Raw genomic sequence first — 22,541 nt, 5'->3', positions numbered from 1 at the left:
GTGTGTCTCTGTTCGTTTGTGTCAGATTGTCTGTGCACTGGAGCAGGACGACGCGGCCAGGAAGCAGAGGCTGGCCTTCAAGCTGGAGCAGGTGGTGGCCTTCATGACGCTGGAGAGCTGAGGACCGCACTTCCCAGGGTGCACTGGGAAGAAGAGAAGAGACATCCTCCGCCCCCCGCCCCCGAACCACCTGCCCCGCCTCTTTTTTGCCCGCCCGCCACCGTCCACACTCTTGTCCCGACACCGAGCCGTGCCTGAGCAAAAACCTGTTCCTCGTTTGTTTTTGTTTTTTTTTCTTCCATTCCTGCTTCCTCGATTGAATTGTTTTGGTCCCTCATCCACTGCTGCATACAGACACAGAAAAAGAAATGACATTTTTACGTTGCCTTCAAGAATTGACTGACTGGTAGAATCTTTTCAGACTGGGAGGAGTGCGACAAATGGACAGCGGTTCTTTGGATCTTGAAAAATGCAAAATTTCTTCTCTCCCTTGTAGCTGGATTTGCATTGAAGACTGAGGTTAAGGGCTCAGGAGGGCGCTGACAATGCTGCAGAGCCCCTCCCCCACCCCCGCGTCCTCACAACCCCGACATTAGCGCACACATTTACTAGCATTAGCTTCCACGCTTCCATCCGGCTAAAAAAAACGTTTCTCCTCGACGAAGCCCCACGCGGCTCCTCTGTAAGAAGCACACAAAGACGGTTAACTTGCGTGTGGCGGTGTCGTCGCGCACCTACACACACACACACACACACCAATCAACAATGTCCCGGGGATGTGCGGGGGCATACAAAGTTGGTTCGCCTAAAAACCAAAGGAGCTTGACATTTTCAACACAAAAAGATGTATTTGTCAAGTGCCACAGAGGAACACGGACAACAAAGACAAAAATACAATGAAAAAGAAAAAAAAATACTAAATGGACTTTCAAAAAAACAAAACAAAAAAAAAATTGTGACTGGAACCTGTGTGCTACTTTTTCTGACCTCAGTTTGTGGAGATGCTCCGTGGCTCCTGGCTTTTCCACACCTTTCTTTCCTGTTTTGCACAAGCCTTCAAGGTGGACGCCGGCCATAGTGTAGCCGCGGAGGCGCTGGTGTCGTCTTCACGCCTCTCGGAATTTTAAAAACAAAACAAAACAGAACAATGGAGCGCAGCAGCGAACTGAAAACTTGTCGGATGAGCGAGAAAGCGAGGCCACCTCTTGTATCCTGTGAAGCTCTGCCCTTTCTTTTGCCTTGACAACGTGCCCCATGTGGTGATGTGAATGTGCGAAGGCCGCCCTCGGTGCACCTTTATTGGCTTTTTAAGCGCATGTAAAACCATTTAAGAAAAACTTATTTAAGGAGAAAAAAATAATAATTAAGAACTAAGCCTTGCGATGATGATGTGGATGTGTTTGTTTAACTTTGTTTTGCTTTGAGAGGGAAAAGCAGATGGCGGTATTGAAGTTTAAGGTGGAACCTTTATCCAGTTGACTTGCAGAATCTGATCATTAGTGTCCAGTGGTGCCTTGAGATACAACTTGAGTTTCTTCTGAGATGATGTTCCAGTCTCACAGCATTGTTCCTCATTGAAATGAATGGAAATGCTCTTAATTCATTCCAGCCTTCCTGCTGAAAAATTAAAATGTTTTTTTTTAATGAAGGAAAATGGTACGCTAAGGGATGGTGCTCTATAAAAACAAGTCTTGACATAATTAGAACCTAAAGAATGAAACTCTTTTTTTTTTTTTTTCAATTCAATGGCTCCTCATTCAGCCGTTCTGTGCAGAAGATAAAGAATAAATGCCTGTCAGTATTGTTTATCTCTGTCTGTGTTACTTAAAGTTATAACACCTCCACATACAGTAGATGCTATTCGTCAGCCTGTCTGTGGTGTTTCCCCTTATAAGTTAGCATTAACGTTAAGCTAACAGACCATATGTTTATTTTTAAAAACACAACACGTAAATCTCTTTGGTTCGTGTTTAGTTTGAGAGCAAACTTCAGACGGGATTGGCAGTGAACACCTTGAAGGCCTTTTTGGAGGAATTGTTTTCAAATTCTGTCTGTTCATACAGTGCTCACATGTCAAGGTTTTGCTCTCAAGTCAAAGCAAAAATCATCCAAACAATGGCTTGTTTCTCAAAAACACAGACTCTCATATCTCAAGGCGGCACTGTGCATTACACTGTTGCATGTTGATCGATTATGAAGCTGCTGACTGACTGGTCTCATTGGTTCAACTTCTACAGCCTGCAGCCGCTAGCGGGGTGTTTGCTCGTCACGATGGCTGTCAAACATATCAAAGACATGGAGATAGAGAAGAACTTCTAAATTAGCCGTGTCCTTCATGTAGCTAAGCTGGAAAAAAAAAAAAAAAAACACTGTGCGTAGAAGCCCCACCAGCCTCGTGTACATAACGCACCACTGAGTGACAGCACAGATAAAGTTTCCACCTTGAAACGTTTTGTAGGAACTACAGTGCAGACGTCCTCCTAGCTCAGTATTATAGCAAGTGTTACATGCACACGCACGCACACACACACACACACACAAAAACAGACTTTTATGAGACCATATTTGAAAGATAAAGAGTATCTTATCAAGAGATCAAAACAGTCCGGGGGGGATAGAAGGTGAGCTTCTCTAACTTTGTTAAAATTAATTGTATACCTGTGTATGTAAATATAATGCATTCCTATTTTGCAGTCCAGAACAAGATACTATTTGTAATATAGAATAAACTTTATTAAGAAACCACGGGTCCTCTTGTTTTTTTAAATGCCTTGTAATTTTAATTAGATTGCACGAGGTTCACCCAAGAGGTTTACAAACGTGTATTGCGTATACGTCATCGGAACCACTCCCCTAAATGGTGGTGGGGGCTGATTTTCATTTTCAATGTGTAATAAAGTGTCTAAAACGCCCAAATTATTAGTTGCACCCAAAATATAAGGAGTACCATGACCAAAGTATATAAGTAGGCGATAATGAGAGGACATCGCGTGACGTCACGCCGGAAAAGAAATCAACCAATTGGAAGACAGCCTGAAAAAAAAAACATGGGACGGTTCGACATACGTCATCAAACGTTGCCATCAACAAACGACAAGGAAATCCCGTGTCAAATTGTAAACAAAACAAAACCAATATTGATAGAATCATAAGAAAAGACGCTTTGTTGCTGTGACGTTTTGCCGGAATGCAGAAGTTGGACCTTGCAGGTAAGATACCATTAATCGGCTCGATTTACATGCACATATTTCACGTTTTACAATCACTTCGGCTTGATTTAATCTTAAAAACGCGTACAATAGTAGCACAGGCTGAGTCATAAAATATGATGTTTTGTTTGTAAGTGTGCACAAAAATCTCTGCTGCCAATTATGTACTGTAACCCTTCAGGCTATCCTAATCTACACAATGGGTTAAGGTTTCCAAATTGTTCAAGGATAATGTATGCATTTGTTTATTTTCTGGTATGACATGGATCTTCTAAACAATGGAAACATTCACTACTCACAAATAGTTTTCATGATGTTCTGAAAATGCACGACAACTTTTACAGGTGAACTTAATCCGACCTGTAAACTTTTGTATTCCCCACTGTTGAATGTTTCAGTACTTGTGCACAACCTGCTGCTCTGGAATAATGAGGTGAAGGGCAAAATTCAACACAGGATGTTCTCAGAGTGGCCACTGAACTTGGAATTAGCAGTAAGTTGCAACCGATTTCATGAAAACGAATCAACAAAACTAAAATTTGATCGTGTAAGTGGATCTATTCTGTGTGGTTTTTTTCCCTTTTGCAGACGTTGAGTCTCCTTTGACTTTTGACCAACAATTGCCGACAATGACATGATCGTCAGACTGGCGAGTGATTCCAAGGACAAGCGCAAGCGTGAGAAATTCCCGGCGCGGAGGAGTCAGCAAAGCCCATCGACAGAACATCCGTCGACCGCTTTGATGCTGCAGCCAAGGGTTCTCCAGGTACGCACCTTCCCACCGCTTCCCGCCCATCCGCTTAGCTCTCAGGTAGAGCTGCTGCGGCATTCCTCCCTGTAAATCCTTCTCCCCCCCGAGGGATGATGTCAGGGAGGGTTGGCGGTTGCAGTTTAGCAGGATTAAAAGTGCCTCGGTTGTTTCGTTTCAATGCCAATGTAAGATTTTAAAAAGCAGCGTTTGAAATTAAAATATGATTGGAACCAAAAGGGGACGAAAGAGCGGGCTTGTGGACGCGTCGAGAGCGGCCATTTCATTCCAATCAGGGCAATGTTTTGCTGGCGTTCTCCGAGCTCGGCCGGTTGTCAATAGAAACTGCACTGCAGCAGAAGGATGCTAATGAAGGGAAAGGGGAAAAACAACAGAGGGGAGACGTGTGTGGAGAATCTAAAAGCTGCAAAAAAATAAAAATAAAAGTGGCGTGTAAATGCAGTTGTTGACACCTCCAAAAATACTTGTCGGTTGCCACCATTATGACTAACACTAAAATACAGTCGTGTGGTAGGCCTAAACGTTCATCAAAAATGGACGTTTTATTCCTAAAAAAAAAAAGTCTTTAAAATTAATTTAAGCCACTGTCACGTTTTGCCCACTTTGAACCTTTTCCAATGATGACAAAAAGTGACATGTAATGAGAAATGCCACGGACCGGCTAACTAATAACGTTGGAAATTTGAACAGAAATGGTGGCGAAACACATGTAGACAGACAATGCTCACAGGCATATTTTCTTCATCCTCTGCAAAGAACGATGAATAGTACTGCTGATGCGTCTCCAGGCGCCAGAAGGAGCGGCACAATGCCCATTGAATTGATTATCTTTTCAAATTAATCACCGGTCGATCATTATTTTCCCCCATTTGTTCCCGTCCATTGAGCAAGTCAATCGCTCCTCTCTTCCTCCCACACTTTTTTGAGTCTTTGTTTGTTCATCGAGGCTATGTCGTGCAAGAACAACACGCCGTACGTTTGCGAAATGTATCGCGCAGGAGGACTGTGAGGAAACCCAAGGGAGCAAGCAAGTGAGCGGGGCGACACTCGATGAGGATGAGCAAGCGAGATACTCGTCGGGGCGTTACGCGGCGCGCTTTGATATAAAAAGCCGCGTCGCAGGTGTGCCGTCACGTCCCCCTTCACACATGCTGATTGTTTTGACCGAGATAATTGGGCCCCCGTCTGCGTGTGTTGCGCCACGGCTAGTTGTTTCAACACCTGCCAAACACGGACTCACCGCAGCCTCGCGAGCGCCATGGCAACGCCACGCGCCGCGCGAGCAGCAGAAGCGGATAGCGCTGGCACCCGTGCACCTATGGCTCATCGTTTTTCTTTGTCGTGTATTGTCGAGGTGTCGGATGAAGACTCTGTGCCATTTATTGATCTTCAAATCCCAAATGCGCACGTCATAAGACTTTTCGCGCTACTCTTTGACCTGAGTGCGCAGAGGAATCGTCTCCAGGTTGTGGCCCGGGGTCAAGGCTATTAAATCTGGTTATAATGGGTTGCCGCATGGCCCCGCCCACCCCCTTCGGTGGAGGCGGAAGAAGTTCACAGTCAGCAAAAAAATGAAAGTAGACCGACCGGCACCTCCTCGCCTTCATAAATGATACTCGCTGATGCGGGCATTACTGCCGCTTAAACTTTTTTTTCGACTTTTCTCACTCTTGGTATCTGTAGTCTTAAAACTTTTGGGCACCTTTAAAAAAAAAAAAAAAAAAACGGTGAATCGATCCCCCTTCCTTCGTACATGTTAAGCGATGCAGTTTTGCTCGACGGTGAGCTAGTCCGGCGGGTCATTGCATTTTTAATGCGGACTTATTTTCAACTGAATAATTTAGTGCCTGGTCAGCAAGCGAGGGTGATCCGGAATCTATCTGATGGGCACGAGGGGGGAGCGCGCAGGGACGAGGCGAGTCGAGTCAGGGTACATGCAACTTCAGGAAGTTCGGAGGCGCGAGGGTGGGAAAGTGCACGTGGTAGCATTATTGATTGCGCGTGTCACTTAAGAACGTGCACGTCCGCGGGAAGACGTCTTGGAAATCCGCTGTTGCCAACGCTGCCAAAGTTGGATCTTGTTTATTTTATCGTGGAGATAACTTCAAATAGGGCGTGCACATTTTGGCAACCACGTTGTTATTTGTCTCTGCCTATTGAAAAGTTTATTTATGCCCCCCCCCCCTTCAATTGAGACGCAATTTTGGAGGAAAACAGTTGACATCACCAAATCCCGGCACTTACACAGGGGTGTGTAGACTTTTTATACTACTTTCATTTTGAGGAAAAAGTCATTCCCCGCAATCATAAAATATCTTTTTATCTTTTTTAACTGTTCAGGCGGAGCGAGAGGCTCTCAAACTATCCAGCTGAGTTCTAAAAATAGGGACGACTTATCTCCATGTGCTTCTATTTTTTTTTCTTCCCCCGGCCACTCGATGAATCTGTTTTACTGCATTATGCAAATATGTACAATGAAGGACTCCGAAACGGGCGGGGGTGGGGGTGGGGGTGGGGGCTACGGGGGTGGGGGCAATAGGGCGGAGTAGAGCGAGGGAACAGGGCAATTAAGCGCCGAACACAACATAGATCATCTTGTCACACACAAGTGGACATCATCATGCCGAATAATGGCTCCACCCATCTGCGCAGGTAGGGGGCGGGCTTCCTGGGGGGTAAGGGGGGGGGGGTATTAATGGGCGCAAAGCACACACTCAGAGGTTGAAGGCGGAGTTGGAGGGGGGGCTGCTCGGTGGCCCGGCCTCTGCCGACATGAATAACAAAAGGCAGAGCGGGATCATTAGACCCCGGGATGCCTCAGGGCTCCGGGCGCTTTAATCAGGTTTGCGTAATGAATGCGCCTGCTGTGAGTCGCCGCTTATTCATAACGCTCGGCCAAATGCACTTCTAATGCGGTGGCGGACATTGCTAGCGCGTGTGTGTGTGTGTGTGTGTGTGTGTGTGTGTGTGTGTGTGTGTGCGCGCAGGCCAAGTGATTGAGGCGGTGTCGGCTTTTATTAACGGCCCCGGAGTTGAGACGATGCAGTGACAATATTATGACAAGGTTTCGGGTCGCGCGAGATGGATCATCGCCTCGGGATTTCTTCACAGCAATGTCATGCATTTCGAGAGATGAATTCACTCATTTGTCTGGTGGAGAACCCTTAGATGTTCGGTTCCACGCAATAGGCATATAGTGGATACGTACAAGGGGCTAAAATGACTAACGGTATTTTTTTTTAGTCGACTATACTGTGATGAAAGTCGAGTCGAAGTCGATTCATCGGTGACGTCGTTGGTATTTTATTTCATTTTTCAGCACAGTGCGGCGGCCGCCGATCAAAGAAAAAAATACGTTCGGGAATAGTGGGGGCTTCAAGCGCGAAAACCTCGATGCAGAGTAGTAAAGTCGAGTCGACTAGTCGGTTCAACCAACCCCCAAATAATCACTTGCATATCGCGGTGCCTTTTCAACGTTTGTGAATATCCGGAAAATCTTTAATTTCACTTGCGCACTTGGAAAAAGTTGAAATTCTTGATATACAGGTACATGGGAATATTTTTAATCATGTAATCATCTGCTAATCATGTTATTGATGACTCACAGTGCCGACAACCTTTCAGCAAGGGGGGGAAACTGAAAACTAGCCCAGTCGAACGGCCCTCGAGAGCAATCGGCACGACAACAGCGACAGTCCCCGTTTTCAAATCATCACCTCGACAACGCCCCATCGCAAAAAAAAAAAAACGGATCTTAATGGAGTCTGCCGCCTTTAATTACGCCGGCGTCGGATTCTCCTTTTGTCGGCGCCACTCCACGGCTCGCATCTGCCAACATCCGCCCGAATTGATAAGCGCCGTTTGTCTGCTTTCATGTCGTCTCAGCGAGGCACGTGTGATCATGTGCCAAACGCCTGACCTTTTCCCATTTGTCGTTGTCGGCAAGGTGGGGGTTGGGGGAGCCCCCCCCACCACCACCTCGTTCCCCAGCTGTTGGGTTTAATCAAGGGCCAGTGGTGAACAGCGTGTCACTCTCTCATCTTTGCAGCGTTCCCAGCGATGACTTTGTCGCGGGCCCCGGCGACACGCCAACAAACAACTCTTGAATCAAACAAAGCGTCTAATTTAGCCGCTAGCGAGAGACCCCCCCCCCCCCCCGTCGGACATCATCTGTCTCTTTGCATCTCGTCGCCGTACCCTTTGGACGCCGTTGAGCGCCGTGGTCGGCGGCGAATTTGCTTGCTGCCGGCAGCCGAGGCGTCTGGCTTCTTTTTGCTCTTGCGAGTTTGAAACGACTCTCCAGAAGGATCCTCGGGATTAGATGCGCTTGGAGTTGTTAAGTATCCGGACATCTGGGCTGTCGGAGAGCAAGGTCTTGTGTCCTAAATCCCCCCCGCCCAACCCCCCCCCCCTTTTTTTTTTTTTTTTTTGTGATTTGCGAGATTTGTCGCCCGCAGCCAGACAAAGCGAAACACGTGTCGGAAAAATCCGCCGCCGCGTCTTCATCTCCATTTTTGTCGATTTGCATACGGATTGGGTGAATCATTGTTGTCATTTAAATGAGAAGGGGAGCATCCCTTTCAGGCAAATACCTACCCCCCCCCCCCCAAAAAAAGCGAGCATTTTGATGGCAGACATGCTTTCGTGATCAACTTTAATAGGCTATTTTCCCGGGGAGCTGCATTGAAGTGGAGCACATTAAGACGCCGCATAAAGTGCCTCATAAACTGCTTGGATTCTCCAACGCCATCAGCCTCCTCCTCCTCGTCATCATCATCATCGAAGCGTGAAAAACAAAAAAAAAAAGAGATCCCGTTTTGTAATTCATTTTAACCCTTTCATGCACCCTGTAACCTGATAACATGGCAAGCCGCAACACTTTCAAGTTGGAACGAAAGTACCGTTTAAAAAAAAAACAAAAAAAAATGGTAAACCTCGAAACTGTCCAACGTGCTAGCAAGCTCGCCTATGCCGCTATTTGCCACTTCCCATCACGTTCAATGGAAAAAAAAATCCGCCCCATGGTGACACGGACTCGGCCGCGCTTGTTTGTATCATCCCGATAATCAGCATCATCACCCGTTTAGTTGTTATGACAACAAGCGCATCGCTCATAACGCCTCCTAGCAGACAAGAAATTGCTACTTTTGCGGGCTAGCAAAATTAGCCGTTTGCTAGCCCGCGACGTGCTAATTGGTGACCGAATCAGGGCCCTTTTTTAAAATATATATATATTTTTTGTCGATCCCGGCGCGTGCGCTCCACACGGCGGTGTGGAGCGCGCGACGGGGCGGGGGGAACGAGACGCGGGGAAATAAATGATGGCGAGCTCGCGCGGGGAGGCGGAGATGATGAGAAAGCGGGAGGGAGAGGGCAACTTCTCACTTGGCCCCCATCCAGCTGGCATATGGGGCCTGTCTGTTGGGCTTTTTCAAAAGCCGTTTATTTTTAGATATTTTAAAAACTCATTTGAAAGCCATTTTCACTGTATTGCCCCCCCCCCCACCCCCCAGCCGCGTGGTGGCCGGCCCCCATTCCTTGGCAGACGGCGTAGTTTTGATTTAGTTCCGAGGGGCCATCTGCAATCCTCGGCAGGACGTCGCCGCTCTCTTTTGTCCACCTTTTCTTTTTTCTCCGACCCTCCTCGGGATTTGAACTTTTCTTTCTCGTTTGCTGTCGGCAAGTCGTTTCTGGTTTGTTAGCCAGCAGGACGGGCGGGTTGAGACGCACTGAATGTTCCTGTCTGTGTGCAGCTAATGCTTCCACATTAGTCGTCAAGGTTTCGGCGGAGGGAACACTGCTTTCTATATTTAGCCACCTCGAATGTCCACGGAAGGTTTTGAGAGAGCACGATTTTTTGGTGCGACTTTGGGGGAAATATCTTTTCTGAACGCTGTGCTTCAAAAAGTTGATTGGGAGTCAGCGTGTGGATGTCAGTCAGGGTAAGCTCTGGTCAGAGATAAGCACCTGGCGGGACAGCTTTCCATTTCCTCCCGAGTCACCCAATCAAGTCGCGCCTGGAATTTGGTGCTACAGAGGCTCCTCGCCATTCTGTCCAAAAAAATAAAATCTGTCATTTTATAATGTAAAACGTGTCCTGATGAATTCCGCCTTTTGAGAGTTGCGCTAGCAAGTCTTCAGACGCTCATCGTTGACCTTTCTCCACTTTTTATGATCAGGAAAAAGGCCGTATTTTTTATTTCGTACGTATCTGTGGATTTTTTAAAAAAAAAAACGAAACAATTTGAATTTCGGCTGTCAGGGTCCCGTTTTTGTGTGTCGCCAGCTGCCGGCAGAGGAGGGCTCAGCCTCCAGCGTGCACACGTGCTGCCAATTTGTCCATCAAATTAAGACGTGGGTAGAAGGAGTCTCCGTCGGATTATTGACCTCGTTGCTGCTCGTGCTCGAGTGTCGTTTTCTAGACTTTTGCCATTGTCGGGTTTTTGTTTTTTGTTTTTTTGCTCTCCTGTCTCTCATCCTTTTAAGTTGATATTTTGTCTTTGGTCTTTGCAGCGCAACCGCTTGTCCTGGTTCTTTTTGAGCCAGCAATTTCTGTTCCTACTTTTAGGGTGCGCTTTTGATTTTAAAGTATTTTTCTGTACAGATTTTGTTAGCGTTCGTTCCTGAACTGTGTCCGTTTTTTTTATATTTTTTTATGGCATTTTCTGGCATTGTGCTGAATCAGCAGTGGCTATTTTGGGCTCGCTGCTCACTTTGTCTTCCGCCGCCCTTTGACGCTCCTCTCGGATGTCCAGAATAAACGGTCCCCGCATGTCAACGCGCAGGAAACTTTACGAGCATCGCCTGGCTGCTGCTTTTGCGACTGCCAGAGTTTAAATTTGCGATTGCAATCGGCTTATTGGTCAAATTGCGAGCGGCTGTGTCATGAGCGAGCGCTGTCGGGCTTGTAAATTCCCCTCGCCGCTCGAGTAGCAAGCTCGCTCTGCCCTTGATGAGTACGCCGGGCCGTTTTTCCCGCCGAAGCGGGGTTTTTATAGCGGGGCAAATTCGGCAGTTACGCGCACGGCAGAGTGCTTGCAAACATCATCAATGCGTTTTACATCATTGATCGGCCATTTGGAGTCGCTTACACAAAACTATAATGAGGCAACGGAGTGCCGATGGCTCTTCCATTCGGGCGGCGGCGGCGTCACGGTCACGATCGACGACCGTTGTTACTTCTCACGGGGCGCCGCAGTCGCTGAATTCCGTCCAAGGGCGTCCGTTCAAAGGCGCTTCATTAATATGTATTGGAAATGACGTCTTCCGAAGGTTACGCGCATCCGACGGGGGTCTGTTGCAATCAAGCGTAACGGAAGTCGCTGTTGAGTCTGACTCAGCGGAAAAAGCAATCCAACGCGTTTTCGATAGTTACGGCCAAAAGTAAGCGTTTGGTGTTCTTTTGGAGTTTGCGGGGACTTAATTGACAAGCTCGCCGCCTACGGGGATGAAACGCACTTACCTGACACAATCGCTTTTGATACTGGTCCATAAAAGCACCACTCGGGTTGTTTATCGAGCTAGCTTAATGAATGTTGTTGTTGTTTTTTGGGGAATAATACTCCTACCGTGCCCCCCCCCCTCCACCTCCACGGCACTGTTAATTCTCTCTTGATTGGCGCTAATCAGTGTGCGCGCGTGTGCGCGGTGGGCTTTGTTTCTTAATGGGGCGTAATATTGGCATGGCTGGCACCAAGCGGGGGTCTCTCGTTGGGGGAGCTTTGAACACGCGGGGCCCATTTGATGAAAGCCATCCGGCCGCCTCTCTATTGCGTCTCATTACGCAGGCCCTTAGGACCAACGCTGACATTTGAGAAAACACAATGTATTAAATTACCTCGAAAAAAACAAAAGCAAAAAAAAAAACAAGGTGGGACCACGCTTCACGTTTTAACTGTCGCAAATTAAAATCCCTCCGAGCGCTTTCGCGGCCGCGCTCTGTTCATTTGTTACACTTGAAGGTTTAGATTGCGAACGAGGTTAGGGTTGGACAAAGTGGAACCCTCGTCGAGGCTGTCATTACCGTATTTTCCGCGCGATCGGGCGCTTTGGATGATAAAGCGCATATTTTAAAACCGTTTTCGTATGTAGGGCGCACCGCATTATGAGGCGCATAGAAGCTACAATAGAGGCCGCGGTTGCATCATGCATCCACTAGGTGGTGCTACGCTACAGGAAACCTCCTGGGCTCACGTCCACAAGGGGCTCAATATCCTTCGACGTCTTGCTTGTCTCCTTCTTCCTTCGTTGAGTCAGTCATTAACTACGCTTTTGGTGTTATCTTCGTTTCGTAATGGCCGCGCAGAGTGCGTTCCCGCTAATAGTCACCACTAGGTGGCATTGGAACACTAACAGGTAAACAACTCAATGGGGAACGTAAAGAGAGTTACGTCTCTTTACCTTAATCGCATCGGATTACAGGGCGCACTGTCGGCTTTTGAGAAAATTGAATGCTTTTAGGTGCGCATTATATTACGGTCGATAGAATATGTCAAAAAAGGGTCCTGGGTTTCTGGTTCCCAAAGGCATCCATCCAAAAGCTCCCAGGAATGGATTTCAGTCACCTCGAAGAGTTAGCGTAATTTTTCCTGTTAAAATAGAAATGCGTGCCCCGAAGAAATTGGCGAGCTGTTGTTTGATGAGATGTCAACGGGTGGATTTAACGCAGCCCGTGTTTTTAAGCGCGGGGGCCCCTCGGATAGATTGATCGAGAAGCAGATCCTCGAATCACGTTTTTTTTTTCTTCTCATTTGCGGCGAAAGCGCAACCATTTGCATTGGTTGCACATAGGCCTGAAATGAATCCGCTGAAAATGTTACTTAATTTGTCATCAGAGCAGGGGACTATCAAAAGGGGGGGGGGGGGGGGGTTCAAATGGAAAGTATCCAAATGAAAGATTCTTTCAGCCACGGGGTCCATTGCCTCGCTTCATCTTTAAAAAAAAAAAAAAAAGAAATTAAATAATCATTTCAAATGGTGGCGTCAGCGTGGAGAAGATGGATAGGTCTCAGCTAATGTGGTTTTTTTTTTGTTTTGTTTTGTTTTTCTCACTCGGTAGGAATTAACTCCTCTTCCCAACTCGGGCTCACCAAGCATCTGCAGAGTAATGAACCCTTAACGCCATAACGCTGAGCGCATTTATTTTTTTCTGCCTATCCCCCCCCCCCCCCACCACCTCCCTCTCTAAAGTCAAATTCCTTGACTTGACCCATAACTTACTTGACAGGCCCTCAACGCTCTGAACCCAATTTCACAACCACGTCTTCCATTTCCTCTTCGCTTCTTAGGTGTGTGCACTGAAGGGAGACGCTTGTGCTGTGCGTTTATTTTCTTTCTGGCAGTTTTTTTGGGGGCGGGGGGGGAGCATCAGAATACAAAAATCATCCAATTCGAAGCATGTGTCAAGCTACGTTTCCCGTTGTTTGTTTTGTACTTCTGGCGACCCGATCGAACTTGGTTTCTACCGTCGCGGCCTCTTCGTTAGCCGCTCCTCGGTTTGCCCGCGCGGGGATCAGCGGCGTCCATAACGGATATCTCTCGGGAAGCCCTCGCTCGTTAGATTTCAAATACTTTGTCACGGATGGAGACCCGAGTGATTGCTGAACCCGCCGCACACTGCTGACACACCAGAGACAAACTCAAACGCCAGTTCAGAGAGAATTTTGAAAGCTTCCCCCGTTTGCTGGAAGTGATCAAAAGTTGGCCAGACTGTGACCGTGGGATTTCCTGATCTTCAAAGAGCTCGCTTCCCCGGGATCCGAAAAAAAAAATAAAAATCCCGCCGCGTCCGCGTCCTCGGGAGGACCGCGCTTTCCAAAGCGCCCTTCGCCGTCCAAATCTCGAAACGACGAACGGGGGGGGGCTCCGCGTCTCGCCTCGGAGGGCGCCGCCGTTCGACAAAGACACGTGTCTTCAGTTCGTCGGAATTTGGGAAGAAAGTTGACGTTAGCGCGCCGCTCACAAGCAACTTTAGCCCGATCGCGTCATGCGTTAAAAGTTGCGCGCCCTTTCTATTGAATCCATTATTTTTTTTTTTTTTGTGCGCTAGCTAACACGATAACCGTTGCGCATCGGCTATTGAGAGGCGAGTAATGGATGGCCTCGACGGGCGGCCATAAATAATGCAACACACCTTCCAGAGGAGTGAAACTCAATCAAAACGCCTTCTTTGTAACCAAACCCATTGATTTGGGAGAACGGGAAGGAAATATGTAGCATCGTCCTCTTTCATCTGCGGTCTCGTGGTCGTGCCACACTCGATTCCGCCGGATGATAGCCAGATGCCGAGTCTCTATTGGATTATAATCCATCTCCCGCATCGAAGATCAGGCCTCGTGATTGTTGCGCTGTGCGCGTTTGACAAGATTAAGCCTCCGTCGCTTGTTTTTCGGAAGAAGATTGTGTCGGATACAATGCTTCTTACTCGAGACTCGTCCCCCCCCCTTGTGTATTTTGTTGTCCGTTGGCATGACCGTAAACCGACGACCGTTGCTTTCCTCGACCGCCTTGCGTCGGTCGACAAAGCCGATCGTCGACAAAGCCGATCGTCGACAAAACCGATCGTCGACAAAGCCGATCGTCGAGAAGTGCGATTTCGCGAAAAGCGTTTTCAGTATCTGGTCAACCGTAATCGCGAATGCCGTCTTGAATAAGGACGAGTTTATGTTTGGTGACACGATACACTCGAGTAAACTTGCAGATGAACTTGATGAATCGTCTTCGGGGGCGTACTTCTCCTTCCGTAGCCGTTGACGATTTTGCCCCCGCCCCCTCAACGCATCCCGCTGATCTCTGACCTCGGGTCGGGTTTACAGCAGGCCCCTCTGTAAACCCCCGACTTTTTTTTTTTATCATGTTATCAGTTTATAGGGTGCAGGAAAGGGTTAAGGAGCCTTTATTTATTTTTTTTAATTGGCAGCGTAATTGTCGGTCAAATTGGACGCGCCGAAGAGCAACGCTACATCTTTGGGCACAGGCGGGGTGATTTGCCGGGCCGTGGCTTTCTGATTATTTTTGACTGACATCAGATGCCACAAAAGGCGAACAATGCTCTAATGGCCGTGGAAATCTTTTGCAGGCACAATTGCTCGTTGCCATTATGCACCGGAGCCTATTTTGCTTTTGTGGAGAAGGCACCCAAATTGCCGCGCTATTATCTCGCCGCTCTTATCAGCGCTTGGTGAATCAAGTTGCCCTGAGATGGATCATGAGGAAATGGAAGGCTCTTTTTTTTATTTATTTTTTTATTTTTTAATATATATATTTTTCTCTGAGAAGAAGAGCGAGGTGGTTTGGGGTTGGGTTTTTTTTTTTTGTTTTTGATCCTTTGAGCCGGCGGAGTTTGAAAAGGCTTTGCTGTTACTTCCTCCTTCATCTTGGCTGCAGGTTGCTTTGATATTTGACCCTCCAAATTTTCTCCTTTTTTCCTCTCGGCGCTTCCGTCGTTGTCTTGCTTTGTCCTGTCACGCGGTCGCCGCCGATTTCTCCAACTGCCCTCCACCCATCATCATCATCATCATCATCATCATCGTCATCGTCATCTTGTCTGTCTGCGTCCTAAATCCTGCTCCTGTGCTCTTTTTCTACCTTGAACTCCCTTGATTTTACTTGTCTGTTTCCTCGCTTCCAATCAGCATCCTCTTCTTTCCATTTTCAGTCCCCACATCCTCTCCCACCCCTGGGGGCGGAGAAGCGCGGGCCTGATGAACCGCGAAACGGCCCGGAACAAATCAGCGTATCGATCTGTCCGCGTATCCGTCGCTCCGGCCCTTCCGATCGTCAGCAGAAAACAAAGTGTTTATTAAGCGAAACCTTCCCGATCTACTTGCGCACCTTGCTACGTACCCCCCCCCCCCCCCCTCTCTCGGCTGTCCCGCGAGTACGTTTCCACACTTGTTCAGCGCCGCTCCCAATCTGGCACTGAAGCGCGCGTCGACAACAAACGGCACCGGCGTTTCCCAATTAACGGTCGTGGCGCTTTTTTTTTCGATCCACTTTTAGATCAATGTCTCTTTCCATTGCCAATGGGATTCCCGAGGAGATGGCTCCCAGCTCGCTCTTGTGCACGCCACACAAAGTAGGGCCACAGGATAGGAGCGAGGGAGAGAGAGAGGTGCATTAGAGTGGAGTGTTTATCAGCCATCCGCTGTCTATTGGGCTTAAATTGGGCCTGAATCTTGTACAGAACGATTGCATTACGGGCTCCTCTGAAAGGGCTGAATTTGATTGAAATGGAAAGCAGTGCCTCCCTGCGCTGGGGAAAAACATCACAGCTGATTAGATTATGAAGTGCGGCGGCGGAAGGGGGAGGGCGTCGCGTGATCGCAGGGCGAAATGCAAGCAAAACACTCCAAAGTGCTCCCCCAGTCCAATGGGAAGACAAAGGAAAGGGGGGGGGGGGGGGGAGTCACGGTGGAGGTTGCGGTCCAAGATGGAGTCGGAGATTCTGCGGTTTGACGGACAGGCCTGATGGATCCCCGCCATTCCCCAGTTGTGTGGGCTTTCCCATAATCAATCAGCCATTAATGGAGTAAGTGGCTGTGGAAGGATATGAAATGTTAATTGCTGCGGGGTATTGATAACGCTCATTGATCTCGCGGGTAATTGCAGTCGGGGAAAAACAAAGATACATGAGACGAGATACATCTGACGGTTCTGTCAGACGGGCCAAACGATGATGAATGCTTTTGCAAAAGAGGTGTGCTTTCCTTGTGAACATCTCTTGGTGGGGTGTCCTCCAGGGAATATTGTCGAGCCATCCCGACTTTAGAGCGGTCTTCACTCTCTCGCTCCCTCGCTGTCCGGTATCATCTCGCAAGTTCATATCGACGTGCTTTTTATTGCGTTTTTTTTGCCGTCAGTCAACCGTTTTGTCCTTATCGGATTCCGTTTGATGAGGGCGAGACGCCGCGGCCCCTTCGGCTGACAATTTTCCAACGCCGCATACGCTTCCCAGCATGCACGCGCGTCTACCCTGGCTTTGTTGGCACCCGCAACCCAAACGCGCCCTTCTGGAAAAGTTGTTTCCAAGCGAGAACAACATGATCAGACTTCAAAATTGGAACTAATGCGCAAGGCCAAGCAAATTGGATGCCCGCAGGTGTTGCTGGTGGCGGGCGGGAAAAGAGAATGGATTATTCATTACACCGAGAAGATATCAACTTGGAGCCGATTGAGACTTTGGCCCATTCGTTTTCTCTCTCTGACTTTCTCCCTGCGTTGGTTCCGACACTGCGAAAACATATGGTTAGTAGGAAAAAATCAAATCGACGTCCTTTTCTCTTTTCTGACATTGTATTTGGAAAGAAAGGTTGACGTTGCGAATTGGAGGAGGCCGGAGTAGCCGTCAGTTGGTTATGGATTACCCCTTTTAGTAGAGCTGGAATTCGAAGTGAGGGGATGGCGGCGAGAATGATAACTTGAAACTCATTCGAGTCGAGACGACGTGAGGTGTGCGTTTGTGGGCTCGAGGTAGGTTTGGGAGTTGCAGCTCCTCCCAGGCCAACCGAGAAGAATTGGCAGGCCCCCTGGCGAGGCGTGCTTGTCAGAAAGCCTGAATAATACATGGCCTCCGAGCAGTCGGGCTCTCTCGTACCGCACAACTCCGAGACGGCGATCAATAACACTTAGAAGCTACTTTATAATGAAGGAGATGCTAAAATTCCATCACGAGGCAATTAGTTGAACCCCCCTCCCACCCCCACCCTGCGCCTGCTCTTCCCTCCATCGCCTTCCATCGGCCATTGGATTAGTATCTGAGAGTGATCTGATTTCTTGGATTCTGGTGAGAAAATGTATCAAAGTGGGAGAAAGTTGGAGGCATCTCCAGAGGTGGCAGAAGAGTGAAAAGGAATTGGGGGGGGGGGGGGGGGGGGGTCTGTTTTCTGACATGTTTCTCTCTTCTTTGACATTTCCTTTCCTCTTTTCCCCGCTGCTCTACTGCCGGCGGGTCTTGTCGTGCCGCTTTCCTGTCAACTCGCGACGCGACGGCGCGACGTACGTCATCGAGGTTCGCTAAAGCCCCCTCTGAATGGCTGAGACCGTGGTCCGGCCCCAGTGCAAAACGCATATGATGATGACTGTGGTCTCTACGGACCAAAGTGCTCTCCCGCTCCTCTCCACCGGGAGGTTAAGGGTGAAGTAGCGATAATGCAGTGGAAATGTGCTTGCGTGGCACTGGGAGTTCATTAAAGGTCCATTATGGTCTTTTGAGTGACATCATTCACCGGGGGGAGCGCAGACATGGACGCTCTGCGGTTCCTCCGCCAAGTGGATTCCTGATGGAATATCTTTGGCGTCGGCTTTGTCATGATGAAAGCATCTTAGCTTTCGGAGCGCTAGGCACGTCCGAGTTACAGTTAGATCAAACGTCTTGACCGCTCCTTTCGCCTGCAAAGTATTTTCCGCACTTATAAGGCGCACCTAAAAGCATTCAGTTTTCTCAAAAGCTGAAAGTGCGCCTTTGTAATCCGATACGCCTTTTATATGTGTGTGTGTGTATATATATATATATATATATATGGATCAATATTCTGATCTGTAAAGTGCTTTGTTACAGCTGCAGCGGTTGTGAAAGCGCGATATAAATAAAGCTGTATTGTTTTGTATTCCCTTTACTGTGGCTCCATCTAGTGGATGCATAACGGAACCGCGGCCACAATTGTGGCTTCTATTCTATGCGCTACGCTATATGCTATAACCTGATGCGCCTTATAGCGCGTAAAATATGGTACCCCATGCCCTCATCTTGTCTTGAAGGAGCCTCGAAAGCATATTTGCTTTGCGCTTTCCGGTAAAAGTATTCTCCGATGCTTCATTCAAATGCACAGCCGCTATCAGCAAAACTGTCTGTTGTCATCTGCTGGCAGCCAAATTATTTGGACGAGCGCAAGGAGAGGAGATAACCAGAGTGGACGCCTCTCGCCAGGCAAGAGGCGGGTGAAAAAGGTCGAGAGGGAGTGATGGGCCTTACTTGGGATCCCTTCTCCTCGCTCTCGCGGTCCTGGAGGTCAAGATGAGCTTCGACCTCCTCGGTCAGCCAGGAATTACAGAATAATGGCATAATTGCCTTTCTGGAAGAGTTCCCCCCCTCGGGGTAGGCTCTGCTGTATCGGTAGGAATAGCGCTAAGCTTGACGTTGGCTGTAATTAGCTCTCCGTGGGTTGTAATTGTCTCACGGTGACGATTTTTTTTTTTAATTTAATGGCAGTGGTTTGGCCATCGGGACCTTCACCGAGGATGGCAGCTAATTGGTCGATCTGTGTATTTTAGTGAAGTTTGCTCATCATATTGTGCGTGTGTTGTTTGGCATGTACCGTATTTTCCGCACGATAAGGTGCCTATTTTAAAACTGGTTTTATTTATAGGGCGCACCGTCTTATAAGGCGCATAGACTAGAAGCTACAGTTGTGGCTCCGGTTGCATTATGCATCCACCAGATGGAGCCATGCTTAAGGGAATACAATACAATATAGTTTTGTTGATATCAAGCTTCCATAACCGCTGCAGCTGTAACAAAGCGCTTCACATAACGTTTAAAATACGACGTCCCAAGAAATCTGAATATAGATCCACAAATAAGGCACATCGAATGTCGAACACTGTCATCTTTTGAGAAAGATTGAATGTTTTTAGGTGCGCGTCATACGGTATGTTTGATTTGAGAAGCTTTGCATTTAAGCACGCACAGGACATTTTGGAGCGGCTTTCTATCTTGCGTCGAGAGCTCCCTCGTAGCCGATGAACTCTCCATCACCCTCCACTTGCATTGTCACGCTGTTAACACAGCGGAGGACCGCGTGTCCATAATTGACTATCGACTGGCCGATGCTTTAAAGCTACGCCAGTTAGCTTTAGCCGCTCCACCGCCCACACGGCTCAAATTTGTATTCTTTTGGAGGGGGGGGGGGGGGGGGGGCAAGGCAGCCACCGGTACGACGCGCTTGCCGGATGCGCCGGCAAAAGTGCCCGGTTTGATTTCTGGGCGTGATTTATTTGAATTCATCAACCGGATTGATCGAGAGCCTTGACTCGAGGGTACATAGAAACGCGCTAAATGACTATCGACTGTGTTTTGAAAAACGCATTTGTCAGACCATTCGCTCAATTGATGAGCGTGGATTTAAAAAAAAAAAAATGTATCAGCAGAATCAATGGAGAGGAAGAAGAGCGAGTGTGTGCTCGCTCCCTCTTTACCTCTTACTATTTGCCGTCTTTTGTCTCCGAGTGCTAACCGCTGCTGGCGCATTGCAGTAAACGAGGGGAGGTCGAGTGTGTGTGTGTGTGTGTGTGTGTGTGTGTGTGTGTGTGTGCGTGTGTGTGTGTGTGTGTGTATGTGTGTGTATCCCGCGTGTGCGTGCGTCAGCGGAGGCGTCGACAAGCATGCGTAGGTTTATCTTCGCCATAAATCCCGCCCATGGCGTTGCGGACGCACACGCCGCCGTCTGGAGATAGTGACCTTTTCTTTGGACTTCTTCTGTTTTATCTCCGCATGATATGACGGAGATGAATCACACTGGGGGGGGGGGGCGAATGCCAAACGTCATCGTCATTCCATTGCTCCTCCGGGTTCTTAATGACTTTGGGATACGGTGTGGCTTCACAAGACCGCTTCCGATTTGATTGCACCGCCAGCTAGTCAACAAGGCACCAGATAAAGGATGAGGAGTAAATTTAAGTTTCACATCACTCTCCTTTTGGGTGAAGACGCCATGAAGTCGTGAGCGTTCAAATCGGCATTTTATTTCCCCTTGCGGATGACGATCGCGACGATTCTCTTTTCTCGACAATCGCCGTAGGCCGTGATTGGGAAAAGGCGCTCACGATGCAGTCATCTGCGTCTTAATGTAAAGTGTTTGGGAGCTAGCCGCGCATTTGGACGCGTGTGTTTACGGTAGCGGTTGTAACGTCCTCGTTTCATGGCTGGCTGGACTTTATCGAGGTGATGATGGAAGAAGGTGCGACAGTCCCCCATCGTCTCGTAGATCACGTCCTCTTCGCGCTCCCTCGCCGGGGCCCCCCCCCCCCCTTGTGTGTCGCTTCATCTCCCGCCGTAAAGTGGATGCGATGCTAGCTAGCCATTTGTCTTTATTTGTTAGCCTTCTAAAAACAAACGCCAACCATAGCTTACAAACGCAGACAATGTGAGATGATATCGCCCCCCCAAAAAAAAATAATAATAATAATACCTGGATAGTGTTCTGCTCATGGCGGCGTATCCCCGCGCAAAAAAATGTAGCTAACCCATAAAACATTTGAGCTAAATTGGACCATATGGGTTGCTATTTTTATTTCGAGCAGGGAGTGCAAGTGTTCAAATATGCTTCAAGGGGATTTTTGAGACTTCATTAGGGGGACTTTTGAATGACTAGAACTTGAGGGTTCGACCGCACGACTGGGGGGTTCAAAGGTCAACACGCGTCGCTCGCTCTCGCGCGCCGGGGGTGACATCCCAACTGCAAACAAAAGGTGTCCGAGTGACGGATGGCATTGTAAACAGGGAGCCGGGTCGAAACACCCCCCCCCCCCCCCCCCCCGCAGGCCGCCTGTGTTTGTGTGAGATCAGCAGAAAAAGCCCCTTATCTGGCCTATTACGGGCCCGCGCTTTCAGCGTGCGGCGACGCGCTGCGCTTTGCATCCTAATCTCGCCCTCATTAAAGCTTAACGCGGCAGTTAACGCAGCCCGGCGATAGCGCCACGCCCGCGCCGACGCCTGTGCGCAACCGATAATGCCTCCCAAAACGCTATAGGAAAAAAATAAAATAAACGGGACGTACGCGTTCTCCGACCGCACAGTGTCAATAGAAATCCAATCCGAGCGTGAAGTGTTTGGTTTTTCAAGGGCCGGTCGGCCATACTTCACATGCCCGCGTCATTCAAAGAGAACGCCGGTCGTTGTGTCAGTGTTCCACCGTGTGGCCCCTCCCTCCCTCGGTTGCCTTTCCCTTTAATTCAACGCGGGATAGGCGTCTCCCCAATCGTCACCGACACACCTGCCAGTCTTCACCTTGTCAGCCGGACTCCCCTTAGCAGCAGAAAGGCCAGTCTGAAAAGCCACACGTTGCCGGTTCGGCCATCTTGGTTTGGATTCTCTGACTGTCTTTCGGTTGCCGCCTCCGTGACCTGCCCCTCTTCCTGACAGTAAGCCAGTACTGAGTTCTTTGAGTCCGCCCGGTGCTTGTCTTAGTCGGGAGGGCCCAGGCGCCAGGTGCCGTGTGTTCCCGTGCGTGGATGAAGCCGATCTGCTCCGTTCAGGCCGGAGCGTGGACGCGAGCCGACCGTGTTTTGACTGGCACTGACTGGCCGCTATGTGCGTGTGTGTGGGCAGTAGCACTCCCACACCTACAGCCTGTTCGCCCCCTCGCAGACGCCGCGCCGCGCTCGCCAGTTTATCCCCCCCCCCCCTCCAAAAAAGTACGCAACTTCCAGCCACATGACGCCTGCCGTGAAAAATAAATAAACCGGGCGCTTAATTGAAAGCGCTCGTCAATCTGTCAGCGGCAAATTTGCGAGCGCGCGGGAATGAATAATGGATTGCGGGGTGGAAGAAGAAGATAATGGGAGGG

At 48.7% G+C, this 22,541-nt stretch overlaps 1 protein-coding gene and 1 long non-coding RNA gene across 8 annotated transcripts in view; both read left to right on the top strand.

The window, feature by feature from the left end:
* The window catches only part of plxna4 (plexin A4), a 100,162-nt gene extending 97,417 nt beyond the window's left edge, over window positions 1-2,745 (top strand). The window contains exon 32 of the mRNA XM_086103501.1: window positions 26-2,745. Within this exon, the coding sequence (XP_085959627.1) occupies window positions 26-121 (96 nt within the window). The 3' untranslated portion in view covers window positions 122-2,745. The remainder of the gene's footprint in view (window positions 1-25) is intronic.
* Window positions 2,746-3,035: 290 nt separating this feature from the next.
* LOC147186161 (uncharacterized) overlaps window positions 3,036-22,541 on the top strand; it is a 30,312-nt gene continuing 10,806 nt past the window's right edge. For 5 of the 7 annotated variants that reach the window (XR_015099303.1, XR_015099301.1, XR_015099304.1 and 2 more), the window contains exons 1-3: window positions 3,041-3,209; window positions 3,608-3,702; window positions 3,798-3,975. This is a non-coding gene — a long non-coding RNA (uncharacterized LOC147186161). Of the gene's footprint in view, window positions 3,210-3,607; window positions 3,703-3,797; window positions 3,976-22,541 lie in introns of all 7 variants that reach the window. The other 2 variants (XR_015099306.1, XR_015099305.1) reach the window with 1 other exon arrangement.

The sequence above is a fragment of the Hippocampus guttulatus genome, chromosome 22 (assembly GCF_054856545.1).
Source record: "Hippocampus guttulatus isolate MCC_2025c chromosome 22, RoL_Hgut_1.0, whole genome shotgun sequence".
NCBI classification, from domain to species: domain Eukaryota; kingdom Metazoa; phylum Chordata; class Actinopteri; order Syngnathiformes; family Syngnathidae; genus Hippocampus; species Hippocampus guttulatus.
Note: the sequence above shows the minus strand (reverse complement) of the source record. Positions and strands in the feature narration are given on the sequence as shown.